General features: G+C 37.2%; 1 protein-coding gene across 3 annotated transcripts in view; it reads left to right on the top strand.

Annotated features, from left to right (window-relative positions):
• The window catches only part of LOC124362545 (cGMP-dependent protein kinase, isozyme 2 forms cD5/T2), a 381,547-nt gene that overhangs the window by 20,049 nt on the left and 338,708 nt on the right, over positions 1 to 22,790 (top strand). The window contains exon 1 of one of the 3 annotated variants that reach the window (XM_046817154.1): positions 10,290 to 10,478. The exons of 1 other annotated variant lie outside the window; for it this stretch is intronic. Coding sequence is in view for 1 of the 2 variants with exons in the window: in XM_046817152.1 (XP_046673108.1) it covers positions 13,945 to 14,017 (73 nt within the window). In the remaining variant the exon portion in view is untranslated. Of the gene's footprint in view, positions 1 to 10,289; positions 10,479 to 13,848; positions 14,018 to 22,790 lie in introns of those variants that run through there. One more of the 3 variants, XM_046817152.1, reaches the window with a different exon arrangement.

The following is a 22,790-nucleotide window of genomic DNA, read 5'->3' as shown; positions in this document are numbered from 1 at the left end:
AGCGATCCGGCGGCCTGGCCTAGTACTACCATTGAGGAGAGCACCACTAATTCGGTTGACTGGTTCTAGTTAATAACATTACTGATACACGTGAGTTTTGAAACTTGGAATTTCTTTGTACCCAACCCTTCTTCGTCAGGTAGTGTTTCATGAAATCGTAGGTAGATTTCCTAAGAAAACTTTATCGCCACTGCGCTAGTTTCTGTGGAGGTCGAAAATAGCAGCGTATTGGATGGGTTAAAACTACTAACTTATAAATTATTTTGTTAATATTTGTAACTTTGAGCTACACACTTACAACCAACAGATACATCAATAATAGTTATTTGAGCTTCATATACCATATAAAGCCAAATATGTAATTTTTATACATTTGGCTTAAGTTGATTTTATTTGTTATTACGTATCTGAAGTTTAGTTTTCAAGATGTGAAAAACATTTTTGTTTTTTTTTTTAGGCCTTTCGATATCATCTTTATTCATATCACCGATATTCATCTTATTATCAGGGGAAATTCTTGTCAATACTAGTAAAAGATATGATATTTTTCCAACAATTTAAATTGGTCTCAGCCCCCGAACTAATAGGAATACGATCTTGTAACAAGATTACAAACATACTTAGTCGTTGTGAAAACAAGCTTTTTGGATGAGTGCTCCTCGAGATATTCTTATTCTTGTAATCGGATTCCGACGTATTTCCCAAATTCGTCTGGTGTGAGAGATGATGTGAGGTTTTCAACAAATTCTTATGGTAAAATGTCCTACTATATGTGAATGTTAGGTTTCGCTCCAGTTCTTCTTAGTGCAGCGTTGTCACAGATTTGACTCCTGGAATCTGGAGACATTTCCGTCCGAAAAAATCTAAAAATAGGTCGAAGAAGCTCAAGATGAACTCTTTACATCGTTTCGAGATCAGTCTGTGAGTGCGGCAGATTCCAGACGTTGCACTACGAGGAGAGTGAACTGGAGATAAATCCAACATTCATATTGACTCAATCCTTCATGTCATAGCTACCGCCTCTAGTACGTCATATCATACTGTGAGAGATAATGTAACGTATCCCCCAATTTCGTTAGTAAAACATTTTCTAGTTTGATAATATGAGGTATTCCCAAATTTATTTGTTACAAAAGTCCTTTAGTATATTTCATAATGTGATAGATAATGTGAGATTTTCCAAAAAACGTCAGACAAAACATCATATAGTACGTTCGATAGAGTAAGAAAAGTGTTCCTCATATTCGTGTATTCTATAGCATGTGTGATAATATGTAAGATAATTTGAGGTGTTACCCTAATTCATTTTTTAAAACACCATTTGCTATGTTTGATAATGTGATACATAATTTGAGCGTTACCAAATTCCGATATCGTTGGATATAATATAAGGAGTTTTCAAATTCGTGTATCCTATAGTATGTGTGACAACATGAGATATACTGAGAGGTGCCGCAGTATATACTATAGTACGTTGGTATCGTGAAAGATAACTCCAACTAGGCGCACAGTTCTAGTACAGGTCGGTGTATCTAGTGTCGCTGTCTCGAGTGTCACGTGGTCGCCTAGTGGTGTTGTCGAGGCGATGATTGATCTCATCTCTAGGATCAGGCGCACAGTATCTAGTACAGGTCGGTGTATCTAGTGTAGCTGTCTCGAGTGTCACGTGGTCGCCTAGTGGTGTTGTCGAGGCGATGATTGATCTCATCTCTAGGATCAGGCGCACAGTATCTAGTACAGGTCGGTGTATCTAGTGTCGCTGTCTCGAGTGTCACGTGGTCGCCTAGTGGTGTTGTCGAGGCGATGATTGATCTCATCTCTAGGATCAGGCGCACAGTATCTAGTACAGGTCGGTGTATCTAGTGTCGCTGTCTCGAGTGTCACGTGGTCGCCTAGTGGTATTGTCGAGGCGATGATTGATCTCATCTCTAGGATCAGGCGCACAGTAACTAGTACAGGTCGGTGTATCTAGTGTCGCTGTCTCCGAGTGTCACGTGGTCGCCTAGTGGTGTTGTCGAGGCGATGATTGATCTCATCTCTAGGATCAGGCGCACAGTATCTAGTACAGGTCGGTGTATCTAGTGTCGCTGTCTCGAGTGTCACGTGGTCGCCTAGTGGTGTTGTCGAGGCGATGATTGATCTCATCTCTAGGATCAGGCGCACAGTATCTAGTACAGGTCGGTGTATCTAGTGTCGCTGTCTCGAGTGTCACGTGGTCGCCTAGTGGTATTGTCGAGGCGATGATTGATCTCATCTCTAAGATCAGGCGCACAGTAACTAGTACAGGTCGGTGTATCTAGTGTCGCTGTCTCGAGTGTCACGTGGTCGCCTAGTGGTGTTGTCGAGGCGATGATTGATCTCATCTCTAGGATCAGGCGCACAGTATCTAGTACAGGTCGGTGTATCTAGTGTCGCTGTCTCGAGTGTCACGTGGTCGCCTAGTGGTGTTGTCGAGGCGATGATTGATCTCATCTCTAGGATCAGGCGCACAGTATCTAGTACAGGTCGGTGTATCTAGTGTCGCTGTCTCGAGTGTCACGTGGTCGCCTAGTGGTGTTGTCGAGGCGATGATTGATCTCATCTCTAGGATCAGGCGCACAGTATCTAGTACAGGTCGGTGTATCTAGTGTCGCTGTCTCCGAGTGTCACGTGGTCGCCTAGTGGTGTTGTCGAGGCGATGATTGATCTCATCTCTAGGATCAGGCGCACAGTATCTAGTACAGGTCGATGTATCTAGTGTCGCCGTCTCGAGTGTCACGTGGTCGCCTAGTGGTGTTGTTGAGGCGATGATTGATCTCATCTCTAGGATCAGGCGCACAGTATCTAGTACAGGTCGATGTATCTAGTGTCGCCGTCTCGAGTGTCACGTGGTCGCCTAGTGGTGTTGTTGAGGCGATGATTGATCTCATCTGTAGGATCAGGCGCACAGTATTTAGTACATGTCGGTGTATCTAGTGTTGCTGTCTCGAGTGTCACGTGGTCGCCTAGTGGTGTTGTTGAGGCGATGATTGATCTCATCTGTAGGATCAGGCGCACAGTATCTAGTACAGGTCGGTGTATCTAGTGTTGCTGTCTCGAGTGTCACGTGGTCGCCTAGTGGTGTTGTCGAGGCGATGATTGATCTCATCTCTAGGATCAGCCAGCTGTCGAGCCGCGCCTGCTCCTCACTCTCACTCTATCACCCACTGTTTAGCTATCATAGAATCAGTAAGATGCTAATATTGTGCGCCTCTTTCATTTTATAACATTGCACAATTACTTTATTGAATTTTGCATTACGTAACACGGATTGTGGAGGGACTTAGGTAAATTATGTATGAATAAGCGTATGTCCTTTGCAGTTTTATTACTAACTTCTGTGGCCTGCTGATGTGGCCAAATATGTAAATAATATGGTGAATAAAAAGTAGGGTTAAGTGAGTTTAGCTGTAAATCAGGGTGAAATGAAGCTGGTTACCAGCTAAGACCGAATATATTCTAAGCCCAGTGATCAAATGCAACTACTGCAATCTAAGCTGTAGATTTAAATAGTCGATGAGCTGAAAGTCAATTCGCAGTTATAACTACAGAATCTGGGTTTTTTAAATTCATCATAGCCGCGCTAGTGTGAGTGGTAGGGCATCGAAAGGGATTACAAATTTGTAATGATAATTTTGTCCCAGATTTATTTTTCATAGCTGGATACACTTAAAACCGACCTTTATACACTTAAACAGTTACATCATTGTCAGATAAGAAGATAAAGAGACTGAAAGTCATCACCCTAAGACTATATATAATCAGCTGGCGCTGGTTCAACATGTGTTTACCTTGGTTGTAAGTGTATCAAGCTAGGGAAAATAAATAAAATCTGACCGCGGGGATATTGGAATTGACCGTATTAATACTTTGATAAAATGTAGTACTAAAGACCCAATTCTAATTTAGACTTCATCAACAATCCTTACAGGATTCCATGTCATCCAAAGAAAGTGAGAGCCGATAGACTCACTTTTTATCAGTACTATGTATCGACCTTTGTACTGTAACGACTCCTGTAATGATAAGATCCTCACAGAGGCCAGTGGCTCATGAGGACGGGGTGAATAAAGCTAAAAAAGGTCTTTTCCTTAAACAGTTGGGAAGGTAAGATAACATTTGAAGTCGTACTCTGCCACTTATAGCCTGATAATAACCTGAAAATACCATGTTTAACCAACCGGGTAATAGACAGAATCACGTGCCTAGGCTCAGTTGAACGAATAAAAGAGCGATACATTTTTCGGAATGTTAGAGGAAATTTAAGTGCATAAACTCAGCTACTGTTGTCTGGCCGTCAACTGTCGGACTTGTTACTATTAACAGTCTGAACGATATCCCTTTATCCCTCTTTCATATCCAGAGTAGATGTATGCACCTCTAATCACAGAGTAACTGTTTCGGCTATAATCACAGATTAGCAGTTTTCAATTCCAGTTACAGAGTAAGTATGTTGAACTCTTATCACAAAATATATTCAACTCTTATCACAAGGCAACTGTATTTAGAATCACAGATTAGCAGTGATCATCACCAGTCATATCAAACATGTTCAACTCGTATCAAAAAGCAACTTTATTCAGCTAAAATCACATATTAACAGTGATCATATATAGTCACAGAGTAAATATATTAAACTCTTATCACTCAACAACTGTAATCACAGCTATAATCACAGATTAGCAGTCATTTCCAGTCACAAAGAAGATATTATTAACTTTAGTCACAGAGTAACTGTACTCTTGTTACTACGTATTTTAGCAGTGGTAATCTTCAGTCACAAAATAAGTGTATTCAACTCTAATTATTGAGTATATTTATTCTGCTCTAATAACAGATTAGATGTCTTCAGGTCTAATGACAGTTATCTGTTTTAGCTACAATCACAGATTGATAATGTTCGTCTCTCATCACAGAGGAGCTGTATAAACTCCCCATCATAGAGAGCACAGCCGCTGCGACAAAGACTAAATGCTTTATTTAGTTTTACTTTGTAACATTGTTTTAAATATTAAGAGATTAAAGATTGTTTTTTAAGAAGGACAAATGTTTTCTAACAGGTTTATCGATTCAGGTAGAATTCTATATACAAATCCCCAACTTTTCAAGGAATTTCCGACAACCACTGATAAGAGACTGGTTCTGCGCTTTTAGCCAGAGTAAAAAATGAATAACCAGCCAAACTGCACCAGTTAGGAATTTATAATTACTATAGGTTAGTGGATACACCGGAGAACAAGCCCACGCGCTGCTCCGAGACCGGATGGGTAGGCACCGGTGAACGTAACGATCAGGGCAATGCAGGTAATTAGCTTATCTATTAGACTGTTAGAGCACCACACCCTTGTTTCCGTGTGGGAGACGTGGGGTCGGGGCGGCCGACCTACGATTGGCAAACCCTTTAGGGTTAGACTAGTTTGTTTATCTTAAACATGCACATTACCCACGGTTCATTTTACTATTATATAATGAACATTCTACTGCTTAATACTTTTATTACTTGATGTACTTCTCGAATTACATCGTAAAGTCTCACCCTTCTCAATTCTGTACAGTTATATGTAGAATAATGAAACCTTTGATCTATCATTAGTGCCTATTGTTTATATATTAAGATTTCTCGGGAATTTGCACTCTAAATGAGGATGCCCCTAAACTCAAACATTTAAAGCCCCCTTTTTGACAACTTTTTTAAAGAAAAGATTATAAAACGGTCTTCGTTGCAGACATGTATCTGATAAGAAACAATTATAAGACACCAAGATAGTTTTTCCATCTAAACTTAAGACTACTCATTTATTGACCAAAAAAATCGAATAGGCACACTATCTAAAATAAAGTGTTGATATAATTTCGGAAACGTTTATTTCGATTAATTTTATTTTGAAAATTTTAACACTTTTATGAAATTAAATTTAAATGTATAGGCTTGGAAACCAACTCTTAAGATTAGGTTTGTTAAAACACCCTGTAGCTTTTTTTTATAATGTGAGTTATTCCCAACATTTATTTGTTAAATCATCCTTTAGAATATTCGATAACGTGATAGGTAATGTAAAGTATTCCCAATATGTAGCCTATTTGTTTGTCAAAACATCCTGTAGAATGTTAGACAACGTGACAGATAATGTGATATATCCCTGTCAATGGTCTGTTAAAACATCCTATAGCATGTTTGCTAATGTGACAGAAACTAGTTCAGATAACTGTTTGGTACAAAATATTCCATACGGTTTTGAAACTGTAGAGTTTTGTACTAGGGACGTCAAGTTTTTACGTATAAAAACATACTAGGGACCAATATTTACATCGATCGGCAGAAAACTCCAAATGGGGGTTTGAGTGTTTTTTATAGTTTTTTGTTAAAGTTCATCGTAAAGCTGAGCAATTAATAACAATGTGCGACGCGCCTATCCCTGTAGGCGCAGCCGTAATAGTTAAGCTTTGTACAAGTGCTACGCATGCGCGGATGTCGCCAAGCCGTGTGCTCACCTTGACATATCGAGGCTATCAAGCCGATCTCTGTATGATTTCATTCATGTCCACACCTACAACCCTCCCCTCTCCAGGCATTATATATTGTCCCCCAATCAGTTGTCCTGTTTGTTGTAACCTTTCAGCAAGCAATTTATTTCCGGCCCACAACAAAGGCCCCGTCCCGTAGCAAGTCTCACAATTCAGGGAATTGTCACAGGCCGCTTGCTGTTTGCTAATGTATGCAGTGTTCTTTATTGGGAACCAATAGGACCTTCTTAAAATCGTGTCGTTGTTTGTCTGTACGTTCGTACCTACGTAAACCTTGATAGAAAAGTCCTAGAATTTTGAAACTGTGTATAGGCTCTTCTTGGTTCCAGGAAGACCTTTACTCATTTTGGTGTAAATATGTCAAAATTAAAATTGAAAATAAAACTAAAAAAATCATGTTTTGGTCTTTTATGTAGCCCTGATGGCGACGAAAAAATCGTAGAATAAACTAATTTATAAACTTACAGTGCATTTATATGACGTTTTATCGTGTGAAGTAACTTTGTTGGATTTATTAATAGTACTGTACGTTATTTCAGATTATTTTATACTCAGTTGTATCGGTTTATGTTAAAAAACAATGTGGTATCCGGTTTTGAATTAAACATGTTAGGTTTACTCGACTAACATTTCTTCAACATCTCAGCTGAACATTCTGAACTCAATAAAAGTTTAATTTAATTCTGTTAGTACAACTAACATCAAGCATGATTTACATGTGATGTCAGTCAGGCACAGTGACTATCCCACGGTTCTTATACAACTTTGTTTTCTCTCCGCTGATAATAATAATCTCCACAGGCTGGTCAATGGAAAACAGTCTACATAAGATAACGGGTTCGAGGCATTTCGTTGTCCCTGAACTCTCAATTAAACTACTGTTGACCTTGGATCCAACATGGTGTCATATTTTAGAACAGTAACATGCTGTAGGAATATTATGCATTATGATGAGTACATTGTCTGATTTAGATTACACGTTAGTTGAAAAGCATCGTTAAAATAGTTTTGTTTTATGGAGGTCACATACAGTGAAGTTTTTACTATAGGAACCAATGGCCGATTTGGATTATACAAGCACACAACCCGATGTTTTGAAGTCGATTACTAAATTTGGGTAAATACTTTTTTTAGCCACTTAAAAATATGTGTTTTTTATTTCAAGAAAAATACTTAGAAATTAATTTGAAACAGAAACAAAAAATAATAGTTAAATTTTAGAAAGGCCGAAACTTTTTTAATCCCCTAAAAGACACTAATATTTGAACGAGTAGTACCTTTGATATTACCTCGCGCTGATGGCGACGACGAAAAACCCTGGAGATAGTACTGATCAAAAGGATTCCAAAAGGCTAATTACTAATAAGAGCTAAAATTACTATAAACTCAGCAAACCACATTGTTCTTCGTATCAAGGCAATGGTCACTATTGTAAAAGGCCAACGTCTTTTCTGTCCAATCTGACACAAAAATAAACAATACACTAGTGCACTCACGACAATAACTTTTACATTAATTATGCAGAAAAACATCAAACCACAAAGAAAATAATCAAGGACTATTTATGTTAGTAACTACGCATAAAAAAACAATCACGATAAGCAACATCCAGTTGCCCAAAGAACTTGCCCAATAGCTAACTAACATGAGCAAAATGACAAAGAAAAAACGATAATTTCTACCAGTGAGGTAGAAACTAAGAATAAACTTTTCCATGGAAGTAGAAACTTTGGCCAAAATGACGAAAAACAGAAAAAGTACCGAAAAACAGAAAAGTACCGAAAAATTCTTAAATAATATTACAATGCTACTTATTCTCGCTTGAAAGTTATCCCCTCCTGTTTTATCTAGCCCTACTTAGTTTTTTATCTTCCCCCATCCAGAAACCCCGATTTGTCCCAGTCCCCAAGATTGGGACTAAATGAGATATAACCTAAAATTATAACACTTTTAATAATTTTTGTGAAATATATGGTTGCGATCGCCTAAAATTTCTTCCTATAAATAAAATTTTACTATTTCAATAAATTGTTTTAGATTATTTTGGTAACGTGGCTAAAGTATACATTATCCGTGGTAAATTAAACGTTTATTTTTTCAGATGATACATTCTTAGCTTGATACACTTACAACCTACCGTTAGACACATAATTAATAGATATATCACCGTCAGACAACTGTCAAGTAGTCTATTGATATTAAGTATAGACTATTCCATAAAGAGCTTTAAATGGAATATAAATTATAAACCATTAGTTTTATCAGATAAGGTAAGCCACATTACATGTCGCGTAACAGGTTTTGCTGAGGTTGCATTCAAAATGTCAAACCTATAGCTAATTTCGTTAGGGCACATTTATTACTAAGTTGCATTTTAAAATGTTATAGGCTACGATTATTCTGTTTGTTTCAACATGTATTTATTTATACTGCGATTTTTACGTTGCCATCACGGTTACTATAAGACCAATGGTCGCTAACGCTCAGCCAAATCCCTTTAGAGTGACCTGCACTTTAGTCGCGACCTGTCGACCGCGATGTTGTTTATATATCAATGAGCTTCATACAAGTGTTGTTGATATGTATGTATATACAGGTATATATGGGTGTATATATATAAATATACACACACATATATAATTTATTTTAGTATTTAATTTAGTAATAAATGTATTATTTTATGATTAATTAAATAATTATTTATTTATTTATTATTAAATTATTTATTAATTTTATTAATTTATATTTAATTATATATATATATATATATATATATATATATATATATATATCGTACGGACAGATAAAAATAACATTTCTCCATCCCAGTTATAGGCAGTTAACTTCGCTAACGCTCAGCCACTAATCGTGTATTAACAATTCATTCGTGTTTTAAACTCTGCCATTTCTAACCCTGTTGTCCCTGACCAAAACTAGCGCTGTTGACAATCGATTCCTATCTTCCACTACAGATTTCAGGAAAACGCACGCTGTGTGATTATACAATGCAAATTAGCATCGGCTCCTGGACTTTAGTTACAGGTTCATGACATATAAGAGTAACCTGTTTGGGTGTTGCCATGACAACGGCGGAGGTCGGGTGGGTTGCTACCACCTCCGCCTGCAGGCTGCTGACCATGTGCAGCTGTTTCCAGTTGCGGTTGATCGGTATTAAACTTAGCAACGTGGGTTACCGTAACAACTAACGTTTCGCGCTTCGTGTATTGTCAGGGGAGTAATAAATTATTCTACTTGATTCATTATTTTAGAACGCGAAATTATTTGGTCATTTACTGTTTGGTAATAACTTTTAAAGAAAGCAAAAATAATAGTATACCATCCAAATGTACCGCGTAAAAATTTTAAATTAATCGAAACTTGTTGGTGTAACCAATCGAATAATATTGGAAAATTCATCTTCTTAAATTAAATTGTCGGAGCAGTAATACTAATAGATTCAATCAAATGTAAACTAGATTCAGTCTGCATCACCGGTTATACCATATCAGTAGAAGGAACGCGTTGATTAGCATTCAGCCCGATGTGTCGCACATAAATAGCTACAACGTTCTATCTTTAGCCGCGATTGACGTGTCATCTTCTCTTGAGCTTTTAACGAGTTGGCACATAAACCGATAGATGGCAGCAGTTATCGACGGTGGAACCGTTGTTGCTGTTCCAAAGTTCACGTCTGTGTGTGAGTGTGTGAAGACAGAAGCAGTAGCAGGCGTGCGGTGCGGGAGCGGGTGGGGGCGCTCCGTCTTATCTTATCTCGCTATCACGGCATATTTGTGTTTATTACAATAATTTACAGTTTGTGAGCTGTGTGTACCCGGTGCCGCGGTTCAGTCAGCCTGGCTTCGGTGTGTCGGAGTGTAGTGTGTGTGTACTGTGTAGTGTGTTGACATGCGTAACTGTGGATAACGACATCATCGGTAAGCTACGTAGCACGTTTCTCGGTCATAGTTATAACACTTCGACAAAACCAACGTTTGCATACACTTTGCAAGTACAGTACAGTAAACCTTGCTCACTGTTTTCCTTGTTGAGAATTTGTTTTTCTTCCAGATGGCGATAAACTAATGAAATATGTTTCCTTTTTACACAAAACGCAATAGATATCAATTGTTGCGTTAATAGTATTTTTATTTTCTTAACATTTATTAAAATTGTACATGTAAATAACCGTAATATTCGGTTTCAAGTAGCATTTCGTTGTAAATAATACTGATAGTATTACGTTTCTTTCCAAGCAACATGTGATCCACCATTATAATATTTTGATACGTGTTAGTAGTACCAATTTACACATAAACTTCATTGCAGTTGAAATAAATACACATTAATTAATTGTAAATGATGAGTATATCACTATAAAAGGTATTTGAACACCGATTAAAAATCGTAATGAAAACGAAATTATGTATGTAAGATAATTGCAGTAGCTTCTAAAAAGATGCCAAAAGTAGTAAAACATATATTGTATTTATGAATGAAACCGAAGTATGTCAATTTTCTCTTGGTCTAGACATCATAGGTAATCTCAGTAGCAAAAAGTCAGAGAGTGGACTCTGACTTTATTGAATGAACACATGCTCTCCTACATGTGCTTATCACACAAGGTCGTCCGGTCGTAGTACAATCGTAAATTTTCTTTTGTCGTAAATTTTATTTTCCTTGTGTCTTGAAAGAAAACGTAAGTTAATTCTATGAAAAGTATAAGAGACGATGTTACTATTAGTATAGAGTCTGTGATGAGGCGGCACCGTTTATGGCAATGTCCAATATTCCTGGATGATAAATGTATCTATATTTATGACCCATGAGTAATGGCGGACTGAGGCCAATGTTGTGTGTATATTGGCAGTAATGTGGAGTGAATGGTAAACTGTTTGTGTTGAGGCGAGAGATGGGTCGTGGGCTGCCAATAAATTATGTTAACAGTACATATTCACATTCATTCATGTCGCTGATAGCGTCGTCTTTCACAATCATGTGAGAGTTAAAAGTGGTTTATAAATAGCGAACTTATCAGTACATAGCGAAACAAAAAGATTATGTAATCAATCGGCATTGTGGAGAAAATACATGAAAATGTAACTAATGGTGAGCAGATAAGCGTTAGTATTTTATCAAAATAAGAACATTAAGTTTAAAATAATCTGTTGGAAGATTTTCCAGGGATTCCATTTAATTGAAGTATTTAGTCGCAACTATTTGTAGTAACATTCCTAGTAAATTGAAGTAATATTCCGTACATAATAACAATAACTACACTGTGCTAACATGACATTCCCCAGGGGGATTCACTTTTGGCTGGTTTATACCTGTAAGTAGAACCTACACTGGGTAAAGTAAAAACTGATTTTTTCACTTACATCTGGGCAACCTAATGGATGACCAGGACAGGCACATCACACTACCTGTAATGTCGAGATATTGGGGTAAGGGGGTAACTTGTTTGATGGGTCTGGTTTACTGCAAAGGAGTTGGAGAAAGTGGAGATCCTTTTATTGTTGAAGGTTTTTACGTGAGGGAGGACTCTCCCCAGTTTGCCCTGACTGGTAGAGCAGAGACAGAGAGAGCCTCCCTTCCTTCAAGGTGACATGACACAGGGTTCTACCCACTAGATAGGTATGAGATTCTGGTTAAGTTCATATATGGTCTGGCATATTAAATACTAATAAAATGTGCGGGATAGTTATTGTTTGGTAACGTTTTTGTGATTTTTAACTAAACACAAACAAGAATATGTATAATGCATAAGTATCAAAAACCTGTTATGAGTTTTTAGTATTTTTTTCACATTATTTTGGTGTACTTCTGACTAAAGTTCGGTCAGACGTCTGTATGACTGATATGTATTATTAAAAGGTAACAGAAATCAATACGGTTTAAATGTGCTCCTATTCGATTTTTAGAATATAGAACTATCTTAAATACCGTACTTAAGCAAGAATTGCATTATATGATCGCTACAGCTCGTTATGTAGATCAACCTCGTACCGTGCTGTAACCGTGACAAATATCTGTCATAATGTAACCGTTACCTAATATACTGTAGTATATAACACTAATATAGAGAAACATTAGATATGGTGTTATTTATCTACCTGTACATGCTTACTTATCGAGCAGAAATCTATACAAAATCGGTCTAGTGCAATGGTAGCATTTATGGAAAATGTCTACGTAACTTCACCGAACATGTTGCCCAGAGCCCAATACCAGCCCTATAATTGTATATGCATCTCGTATACGTTTTACAACGTGGTTTTGGGGTCGATAACTGGCCTAAGAAAAGCCCAAACAAATTGAAACTTTGTACAAAGTTGGATGTAATAAGTATCGGAGCTTGGTTCGTTGGCTACCATGCCACTCTATTTCGTTTCAATATGGCAGCCATTCAAACTTTAAAAATTCACATCTTTATTTGTAGATGTACAGAAAAAACAATAAGTGTTCTGGAATGCTTACAACATTTCTTAAATATTTTGAAATAAACAATTATTTATTTTGTATCGAACTGTTTTCAAAAGGTCAATTACATGAAAATAATGTTTCTGTAGTCGTAGTGAAAGAAATTTTGAAACAAGTTCAAACTGGACACAAAAATATCTCGTAAATCTGTTAAAAAAAAATTGTAAATATCTTGGCCAAGGTCATTGGCCAGTTTCATTTCGTTCCAATATGGCGGTATTTCGAATTATTAAGAAGTCAATAAATCTGAATAAATTCTTTGTATTTATGGACCTAGAGACAAAATATAAATTGATTTTGGAATGCTTATAACATTCCTTAAACCTTTTCTAATAACCAATTTTTTGTATATTGAATGTTGTTCGATATATCGATTACATATAAATCCCATAAGAAATCAATCATTAATTAGTTGTCATAAAACTTACTGAGGCAATTCTCCCGTCTGAGCGGAAAAGACTATTTCGTTATTAGATCATTTTTATTGAGACTATCCACTTGAAACTCCTCTTGGATTTGTCAGATTGCACTGATGGTGCAAGAAATGCCCTTTTTTTGCCTTTATACATTGTGTTTCATCCTCGCCAGTCGTTCGGCCTATTTCACTGTTGACAACCCCCATTTTATAGTCGCGGACGCGCAGCAAAAACACGACAAAATGTGATTTCTCTCGTGTCGAATTGGCAGCGGATATGTTTACCCGGCCTCGTACACTGCGCTTGTGGCGTAGCGGCGTGTCAGATCCCATTGAACTGTGTTGGTCGTCGCCCAATTGGAAGGTGTACAATAGCTGTCGGCGGCGCGGGACCACCACTACACAGTACACGGTACACGGCAGTACATACCGCGCCGCGAGTGTCGTGGACACATCAGCTGACTAGTGTCGTGCGTGCCCTCGTCAGTGCGTGCGTGCGTCGACCCATGGACACTCTGTGCATTATTATGCACAAGTTGCTGCAATGCTTTCGTCAAATTGCGGCCAACAGCTATGCCTGTGAGTTGCTATTCAAAGTGTATCCCTGTATTGTGGTTTTCACTCGGGTCTTGCATACTCGTTTCCGCGATAGCTCACAGTGTAAACAATAGGTCATCTGTATGAATATAACCTTTCCTCGCTTTTACGATGAACGCCATTCACCATTGGACGGTTTAGAATGATATACTTTTAGGTTCGCTAGAACTTTAAAAATATTACATGGGGATAAAAGATAGAACATTTTTGTAAACATCCGTGTGCCTCGAATCCTCCTAAAATACTATTGCGCCATACTAGAAATATTATTCCAAAATTTATAATAATGTATGTTTTGAGAAAACATGTACTTTTTATCACACTTACAACCGATTATTCTGCCATATTCTTGACAAAGTAAATACGTTACGTTCTCGTCCTTGACCAAACGTGGTTTGGTTTGGATCTGAATGTGCACATCTCTTAAAAATTAGAGTTTAGGTCATTCATACATAACTATTGTTGTTCGGGACAGTCATAAAGGCTTCAATAGGTTTTGTTTTCTCTTCCAATTTTTTAAAATTTATTTAATTTCTTCTGATAATAATTGAAACTTATGAATATTGATTACCAAGAGTTCCGTTTCCACACATCACTGTTCGATTTATTCAGTTGGTCAACTAAGATATATTAGTATTCCCAGTTAGTACAGTTACTCATATTCTATCTCGTGATCATCGGCAGTCATTCATGCTCATGCTCAGATTTAATCGCTCTCTCGCATGCCACTGGTTTGGTGGGTTTGTTCATTTGTAAGTGTCCCATGCACAGTTCAAGAGCATAAGGTAAGGTCTACACAGTATGTAGCAATGTAAAAGAAACATTACCCTTAATTCCTTTTAATAAACAGAAATTAGTACAATAATTCACTTTTTCTTTTATTATGTGGCCACTTATTTATTTCAATTGTCTTATTTGTTCATAACCGTATTTATTGCATTCCCTAATAAATAAAGTTTTATGATAATTGGGGATTTTTAACAAAAACCTTCTACATATAATGAGTGTTTACTTGGTGATAAAATCGAGAAGACCTGATAACACCCTTCTATATGTAATCGGCGATTACTCAGAAGGGTTTTGTGATAGAATTAAGGATGCGTGACTATATCCTTACATATATAATCGAGGCTTTCTTGAAAGGTTTTAGTGATAGAGTTGAGAAGGAATGAGAAAAGTCTATTATATGTTACTAAATGTAGTTAGTATTTATTCAGAAGGGTTCAATGATATTATTAATAACCTGTGGCAATAGCCTTATGTTTGTAATCGGCTTTTTATCGGAAAGCGTTTGTGATAAAGTTGAGAAGGTGTAACAACAGCGTAGTACTATTTGTAATCGGCGTTTCCTCGGAAAGATTTAGTGATAGAATTGAGAAGGTGTAACAACAGCGTAATATTTGTAATCGGTGTTTTCTCGGAATGTTTTAGTGATAGAGTTGAGAAGGTGTAACAACAGCGTAATATTTGTAATCGGTGTTTTCTCGGAAGGTTTTAGTGATAGAGTTGACAAGGTGTAACAACAGCGTAGTACTATTTGTAATCGGCGTTTCCTCGGAAAGTTTTAGTGATAGAATTGAGAAGGTGTAACAACATCGTACTGTTTGTAATCGGTGTTTTCTCGGAAGGTTTTAGTGATAGAACTAAGAAGGCGTGACAAACGGTCAACTATATGTAATCGGTGTTTACTCGGTAAGGTTTTAGTGATAGAACTAAGAAGGCGTGACAACAGGTCAACTATAATGTAATCGGTGTTTACTCGGAAGGTTTTAGTGATAGAACTAAGAAGGCGTGAAAACGGTCAAACTATATGTATTCGGTGTTTACTCGGAAGGTTTTAGTGATAGAACTAAGAAGGCGTGAACAAACAGTCAACTATATGTAATCGGTGTTTACACTCGGAAGGTTTTAGTGATTAGAACTAAGAAGGCCGTGACAAACGGTTCAGCTATATGTAATCGGTGTTTACTCGGAAGGTTTTTAGTGATAGAAACTAAGAAGGCGTGACTAACAGTCAACTATAACGTAATCGGTGGTTTACTCGGAATGGTTTTAGTGATAGAACTAAGAAGGCGTGACAACGGTCAACTTATGTACATCGGTGTTTACTCGGAAGGGTTTTAGTGATAGAACTAAGAAGGCGTGACAACAGTCCAACTATATGTAATCGGTGTTTAATCGGAAGGTTTTTGTGATAGAAACTAAGAAGGCTCGTGACAACGGTCAACTATATTTACATCGGTGTTTACTCGGAAGGTTTTAGTGATAGAACAACAAAACAACAAAAAAAAAAATAAACACACACAACCAAAACACACACACACACACATTTTAAAGAACCAACCCCAAAAAAAAAAAAAAACTAAGAAGGCGTGACAACAGTCAACTATATGTAATCACGGTGTTTTACTCGGAAGGTTTTAGTGATAGAACTAAAGAAGGCGTGACCAACAGTCAGCTATATGTAATCTGTGTTTACTCGAAGGTTTTAGTGATAGAACTAAGAAGGCGCGTGACAAAACGGTCAACTATATGTAAAAAAAAAATCGGTGTTTACTCGGAAGAGTTTTAGTGATAGAAACTAAGAAGGCGTGACAACGGTCAACTATATGTAATCGGTGTTTACTCGGAAAGGTTTTAGTGATAGAAAACTAAGAAGGCGTGACAACGGTCAACTATATGTAATCGGTGTTTACTCGGAAGGTTTTAGTGATAGAACTATGAAGGCGTGACAACAGTCTAGCCTTATATGTAATCGGTGTTTACTCGAAGGTTTTAGTGATAGAGTTGAGAAGGTGTAACAACAGCGTAGTACTAACTTCGCTGACAACAGCTTAATTTTTAATAAAAAGATCATTACTTCTCAACTATGGTTGTAACGGGACAATGAGCACAGAAAAAACACTGAAATTCTTTAACAGTAACAAATGTGCAGGGGGATAGATTCTACTTTCACTTTTAATTTTTTTTCTCCTGTATCCGAAAGTAAGGTAAAGGAGTTGATGAACAGTATCACAAGTACTGCATTTGGTGTGGATGGAATATCCATAAAAATGGTTAGAGGCCTGAGTCCCTTTTGCATTGGAGCAGTTTCTCACCTGGTCAATGTATCATTGAAGAACTGGCAATTTCCTTCTAGTTGGAAGCAGAGGCGTGGTGGTTCCTCTGCCAAAGAATCTCAATCCTACCTTAGTTTCAGACTTTCGACCTATCTCAATCCTTCCTGTCAATCTCCAAAATACTGGAAAAAAGTTGTGGCAGAACAACTAGTCTTATATTTGGAATCTGAAGGATTACTTCCTGAAACACAGTCAGGATTTTTGGCAGGGTTTTAGCACATTGCTCAGCACTTCTCATATGTCATTGATGAAAATTATTTTCACCTAAAGATATGGGCCTAGAGAGTATGATTACTTCCCTTGACTTCTCCCAAGCCTTTGACTCGGTTAATTTTGTTTTGATTTGTTGGGGGGGGGGTCGTTGGTTCCTAGCAAAGCTAAGATTTTACAACAGTTTGATGATATCTCAGTTACATGGTTTTCATCTTATTTGTCTGGGGCGTACGCAACGTACAAAGGTAAAGGGGAAGTTATCGACAGCACTTCCTAGGTTCGTCGGTGTTCTCAAGGCAGTTGCTTAGGGACCGATTCTCTTTCTTATATACACAGCAGATTTGAAAGATCACTTAAGTCACTGTTCGTTTGCATTCCTACGCGGATGATTCACAGTTATTGATTTCTTTTAAACCCTCAGAAACGGCTGAGGCTGTCCGTCATGTCAATACTGATTTAGTGGAGTGTAAAGAAAATGGTCATACGATCATGGTTTGCTATTGAATTCTAATAAATGTTACTGTGATGCTTGTAGGACCGGATATCGTCGAGTAGTCAGTCAGTGAATAGCTGCGCTGAACGGTGTATATTTGTGGACGGTAAGCCTTTGATGGCAAAGTAATAATCTAAAGATTCTTGGTGTTACTATTGACCCCCAACTCGATTTTTCCAATCATGTCAAAGCTTAATATGTAAAACACTAACAATGAGATTAAAGGCCCTTTACAGATTAAGCACAATTTTGCCAGAATCTTCCAAGCTGGAAAATTGTTCGGTCCAACAATATTTCCTGCTATACATTATGCTCTTCCAGCTTTTGCTTGTTGTCTGCCTCATGAAAGTTTGATGATACTTACTCGTACTGCAGAACAGAGCACTGAGATTCGTTTACAATCTGAAAAACAATTCGACCACATCAGCGAGTACAGATTAAATGCTAAGGTGTTGTCTATCATAGGTGGTCTCCGACATGCAAACCGGTCAATCTGGTCCTCAAAATTCTTCAGACGGGAAAACCTGAATACCTGAGGAATAAGCTGGTATTCAGGCAAGAAATTAATGTGCGTAGTACCCGTCAGAACTGCCTATTGCACCTACCAAAGACAAAGCTGGAAACGGGGGACCTCTTACGGAAGGGTTTTATTAACTTTGGACCAAAGAAATACAATGCTTTTGCCACCCACTTTAAAAAGTTATAGCTGTAAAAAAAAAAAAAAAAAATTCTTAAGGGGAGTGTAAAGGTGATGTTTGCCTGACCCATGCATATCCCATCAGGTAGTTTAGTTTTTATAGTTTAGTGTTTTACGTTTATTTTATGGTTACGTTATTGTTCTCTCCATGTGTTTCTGTATGTCTGGACAAGAGTTTTCATGAAAAACAGTTTCTTTGTACTGATGGACGCTTGCTAAATTAAAGACCCTTATTTATTTTAATTTATTTATTTATTTACTATTAATTGTAATCGGCGTTTCCTCGGAAAGTTTAGTGATAGAATTGAGAAGGTGTAACAACATCGTACTATTTGTAAACGGTGTTTTTTCTCGGAAGTTTTAGTGATAGAACTAAGAAGGGCGTGACAACGGTCAACTATATGTAATCGGTGTTTACTCGGAAGGTTTTAGTGATAGAACTAAGAAGGCGTGACAACAGTCAACTATATGTAATCGGTGTTTACTCGGAAGGTTTTAGTGATAGAACTAAGAAGGCGTGACAACAGTCAACTATATGTAATCGGTGTTTACTCGGAAGGTTTTAGTGATAGAACTAAGAAGGCGTGACAACGGTCAACTATATGTAATCGGTGTTTACTCGGAAGGTTTTAGTGATAGAACTAAGAAGGCGTGACAACAGTCAACTATATGTAATCGGTGTTTACTCGGAAGGTTTTAGTGATAGAACTAAGAAGGCGTGACAACGGTCAACTATATGTAATCGGTGTTTACTCGGAAGGTTTTAGTGATAGAACTAAGAAGGCGTGACAACAGTCAACTATATGTAATCGGTGTTTACTCGGAAGGTTTTAGTGATAGAACTAAGAAGGCGTGACAACGGTCAACTATATGTAATCGGTGTTTTCTCGGAAGGTTTTAGTGATAGAACTAAGAAGGCGTGACAACGGTCAACTATATGTAATCGGTGTTTACTCGGAAGGTTTTAGTGATAGAACTAAGAAGGCGTGACAACGGTCAACTATATGTAATCGGTGTTTACTCGGAAGGTTTTAGTGATAGAACTATGAAGGCGTGACAACAGGTCAACTATATGTAATCGGTGTTTTACTCGGAAGGTTTTAGTGATAGAACTAAGAAGGCGTGACAACAGTCAACTATATGTAATCGGTGTTTACTCGGAAGGTTTTAGTGATAGAACTAAGAAGGCGTGACAACGGTCAACTATATGTAATCGGTGTTTACTCGGAAGGTTTTAGTGATAGAACTAAGAAGGCGTGAACAACAGGTCAACTATATGTAATCGGTGTTTACTCGGAAGGTTTTAGTGATAGAACTAAGAAGGCGTGACAACGGTCAACTATATGTAATCGGTGTTTACTCGGAAGGTTTTAGTGATAGAACTAAGAAGGCGTGACAACAGTCAACTATATGTAATCGGTGTTTACTCGGAAGGTTTTAGTGATAGAACTAAGAAGGCGTGACAACGGTCAACTATATGTAATCGGTGTTTACTCGGAAGGTTTTAGTGATAGAACTAAGAAGGCGTGACAACGGTCAACTATATGTAATCGGTGTTTACTCGGAAGGTTTTAGTGATAGAACTAAGAAGGCTTGACAACGGCTAACTATATGTAATCGGTGTTTTCTCGGAAGGTTTTAGTGATAGAACTAAGAAGGCGTGACAACGGTCAACTATATGTAATCGGTGTTTACTCGGAAGGTTTTAGTGATAGAACTAAGAAGGCGTGACAACGGTCAACTATATGTAATCGGTGTTTACTCGGAAGGTTTTAGTGATAGAACTAAGAAGGCGTGACAACGGTCAACTATATGTAATCGGTGTTTACTCGGAAGGTTTTAGTGATAGAACTAAGAAGGCGTGACAACGGTCAACTATATGTAATCGGTGTTTACTCGGAAGGTTTTAGTGATAGAACTAAGAAGGCGTGACAACGGTCAACTATATGTAATCGGTGTTTACTCGGAAGGTTTTAGTGATAGAACTAAGAAGGCGTGACAACGGTCAACTATATGTAATCGGTGTTTACTCGGAAGGTTTTAGTGATAGAACTAAGAAGGCGTGACAACGGTCAACTATATGTAATCGGTGTTTACTCGGAAGGACAGGTCGCAAGCTAAGAATAGCGCTACTGTTTATACGCCGTGCGCCAACCACTTGACGCTGCATAAACCATGTGAAAAACAGCTGCATTGTGCGCAAACAATAGACCCACACAGGCAGTTAAAGTGGTAATGTATTGTTCGTGTACCTTACTCGGCCTAACTAATCGGTTCTTGTTAGTCACGAACATTAAAGTTGTATTAGTCATAATTTTTAAACACAAATATATTCATCTACATACACTTAACGTATAATGAATTGGCATTGAATAGGCATCAATCTGTATAGGCTGGCGTAGCCTGGACTTACAAGTGTATTTTCAGTTACCAGTAAAATCATTCTTTTCAGCATGTTTGTTGGAATGTTGTCCGAATTAAGAAGTTTTTGGTTGAGACAAGGTAGAAAAAGGTAACAGAAAATACTTGGATTTATGTGTTACACAGTAAGGATATTGTAAATCTTAAGTTCAGCACTCAGATCCCAAGTAGTCGTAGTCAGTTGGTTTGCTATTGATACTGTGTATACAATCTGTATTTGTATGTTGGAAAAATTATTATTTAGCATCATGCTATGCAAGAACAATTCTGTTTTATCTTTTAGTACTTATTTCGCAGTAAAAGTTTATGCATACACAGTTTAATATTATAAAGCGGTATGTATTTTCAAGAGACGAAGATTTACTCTTTTCTGTTGGAGACTTGACATGAAAACTGAGCGACAAATTACTTATTGTATTCCATCTAACGTGGAATTTCAATTTCAACGTGTGATGAATGACAAATGCCGCGTATCAACGCAATAACCCGCGAACCTAGTGACAACATTCATTGCACAAGTGCACCAATGTTCACCTGCTTACACTGCATAGGCATTCCAACCGCTCGCGAACTGACTGTGTCATCCATCTACTGGGACAAACGTTTAACTGATTTAGTTATTAATTAGGTTTATCTCGTGTTAAGTGATACAAGTACATCGGTGGCAAAACAGGGTCTCTACATGATTTTTAAAATAAAATAGAATTATTATAAGAAATGATGATGCAGATAATAATAAATAATAGAATGAAAGAGATATATCTCTCATATAACCATAACCTAGGTAATGGTCATTAAATCTTATAAGCGTTATACGAATATTTATTTTCAAACGCTCACGTGTTTGCAGTAAATACGCAAACTTCATTCAATATTCCAAATTCCAACCGTATTCAGTTCTCATAAATCACGAAGATCATTCATAAAGAGATTGAAAGGACCAAAGCCCTGGATTTTTAAGAAAATCTACTTATCCACCCGATAATTCCCGGCATCAAAAGAACTTAAAAAGTCGTCTATGCCTACCATATTAAACTCCGATACAGAATTCAACCAATACTAGACCAAAATCGAGAGACAATTTGCATTTTATAAGCACAGAACCTGGTTTTAATTGAAATTCTTATAGAAATTTCCCCCAAGATAGAAATTGATCGTGAGCCGCGCTCGTTTTGGTCGAAATGGAGACTACGAAAAGGGTTAATATATGAAACGATAGCTATTTCTCAGAAAATATTTTTCTTAGTATGTACACGTTAAGCCAACCGTCAGCCTAACACTTGACCATGAAATATGAGCTATTAAAAAAAAAACATTCCTTATAAAAGTTAATTTGAAAGCATTTAAAATCAGAAATTTTTAAATGTCTCTGCCTCATTGGATAGGCTACTTATCTACAGTATAAGAAAACTGCCATGAACATTTCAGCTTCTTATGGCACGGTTTGTAAAATAAGTACTTTGCAAAAGAAAGAAATCATCAAATTCAACTTTGGAGCTAGCACTATTTTTGTGCAAAATAATAGATGTAAGATATATTAATGACTTTTGTGTAGAGGCGGACGTAGTACAAATTCAATCGTGTTAAGGGAAAATATAATTAACACAGTTTAAACAGAACAACAATTTTCCCAAATGCTAAAATTATTTTATAGAATGGGAAGAATATACATTTTAAATTCCACCTTCGTATGCTATGTTTCTTTAGTCAAGTTGGATGTTATTAATAAAATATCTTTTTTTTTCGTGAAGTTTTTGGCATTGTTCTGTTACTGTGGAGTACTGTGAGGAATTCTTGTATTTTTGTATTTAA

The sequence above is a fragment of the Homalodisca vitripennis genome, chromosome 5 (genome assembly GCF_021130785.1).
Source record: "Homalodisca vitripennis isolate AUS2020 chromosome 5, UT_GWSS_2.1, whole genome shotgun sequence".
Taxonomy (NCBI): domain Eukaryota; kingdom Metazoa; phylum Arthropoda; class Insecta; order Hemiptera; family Cicadellidae; genus Homalodisca; species Homalodisca vitripennis.
Note: the sequence above shows the minus strand (reverse complement) of the source record. Positions and strands in the feature narration are given on the sequence as shown.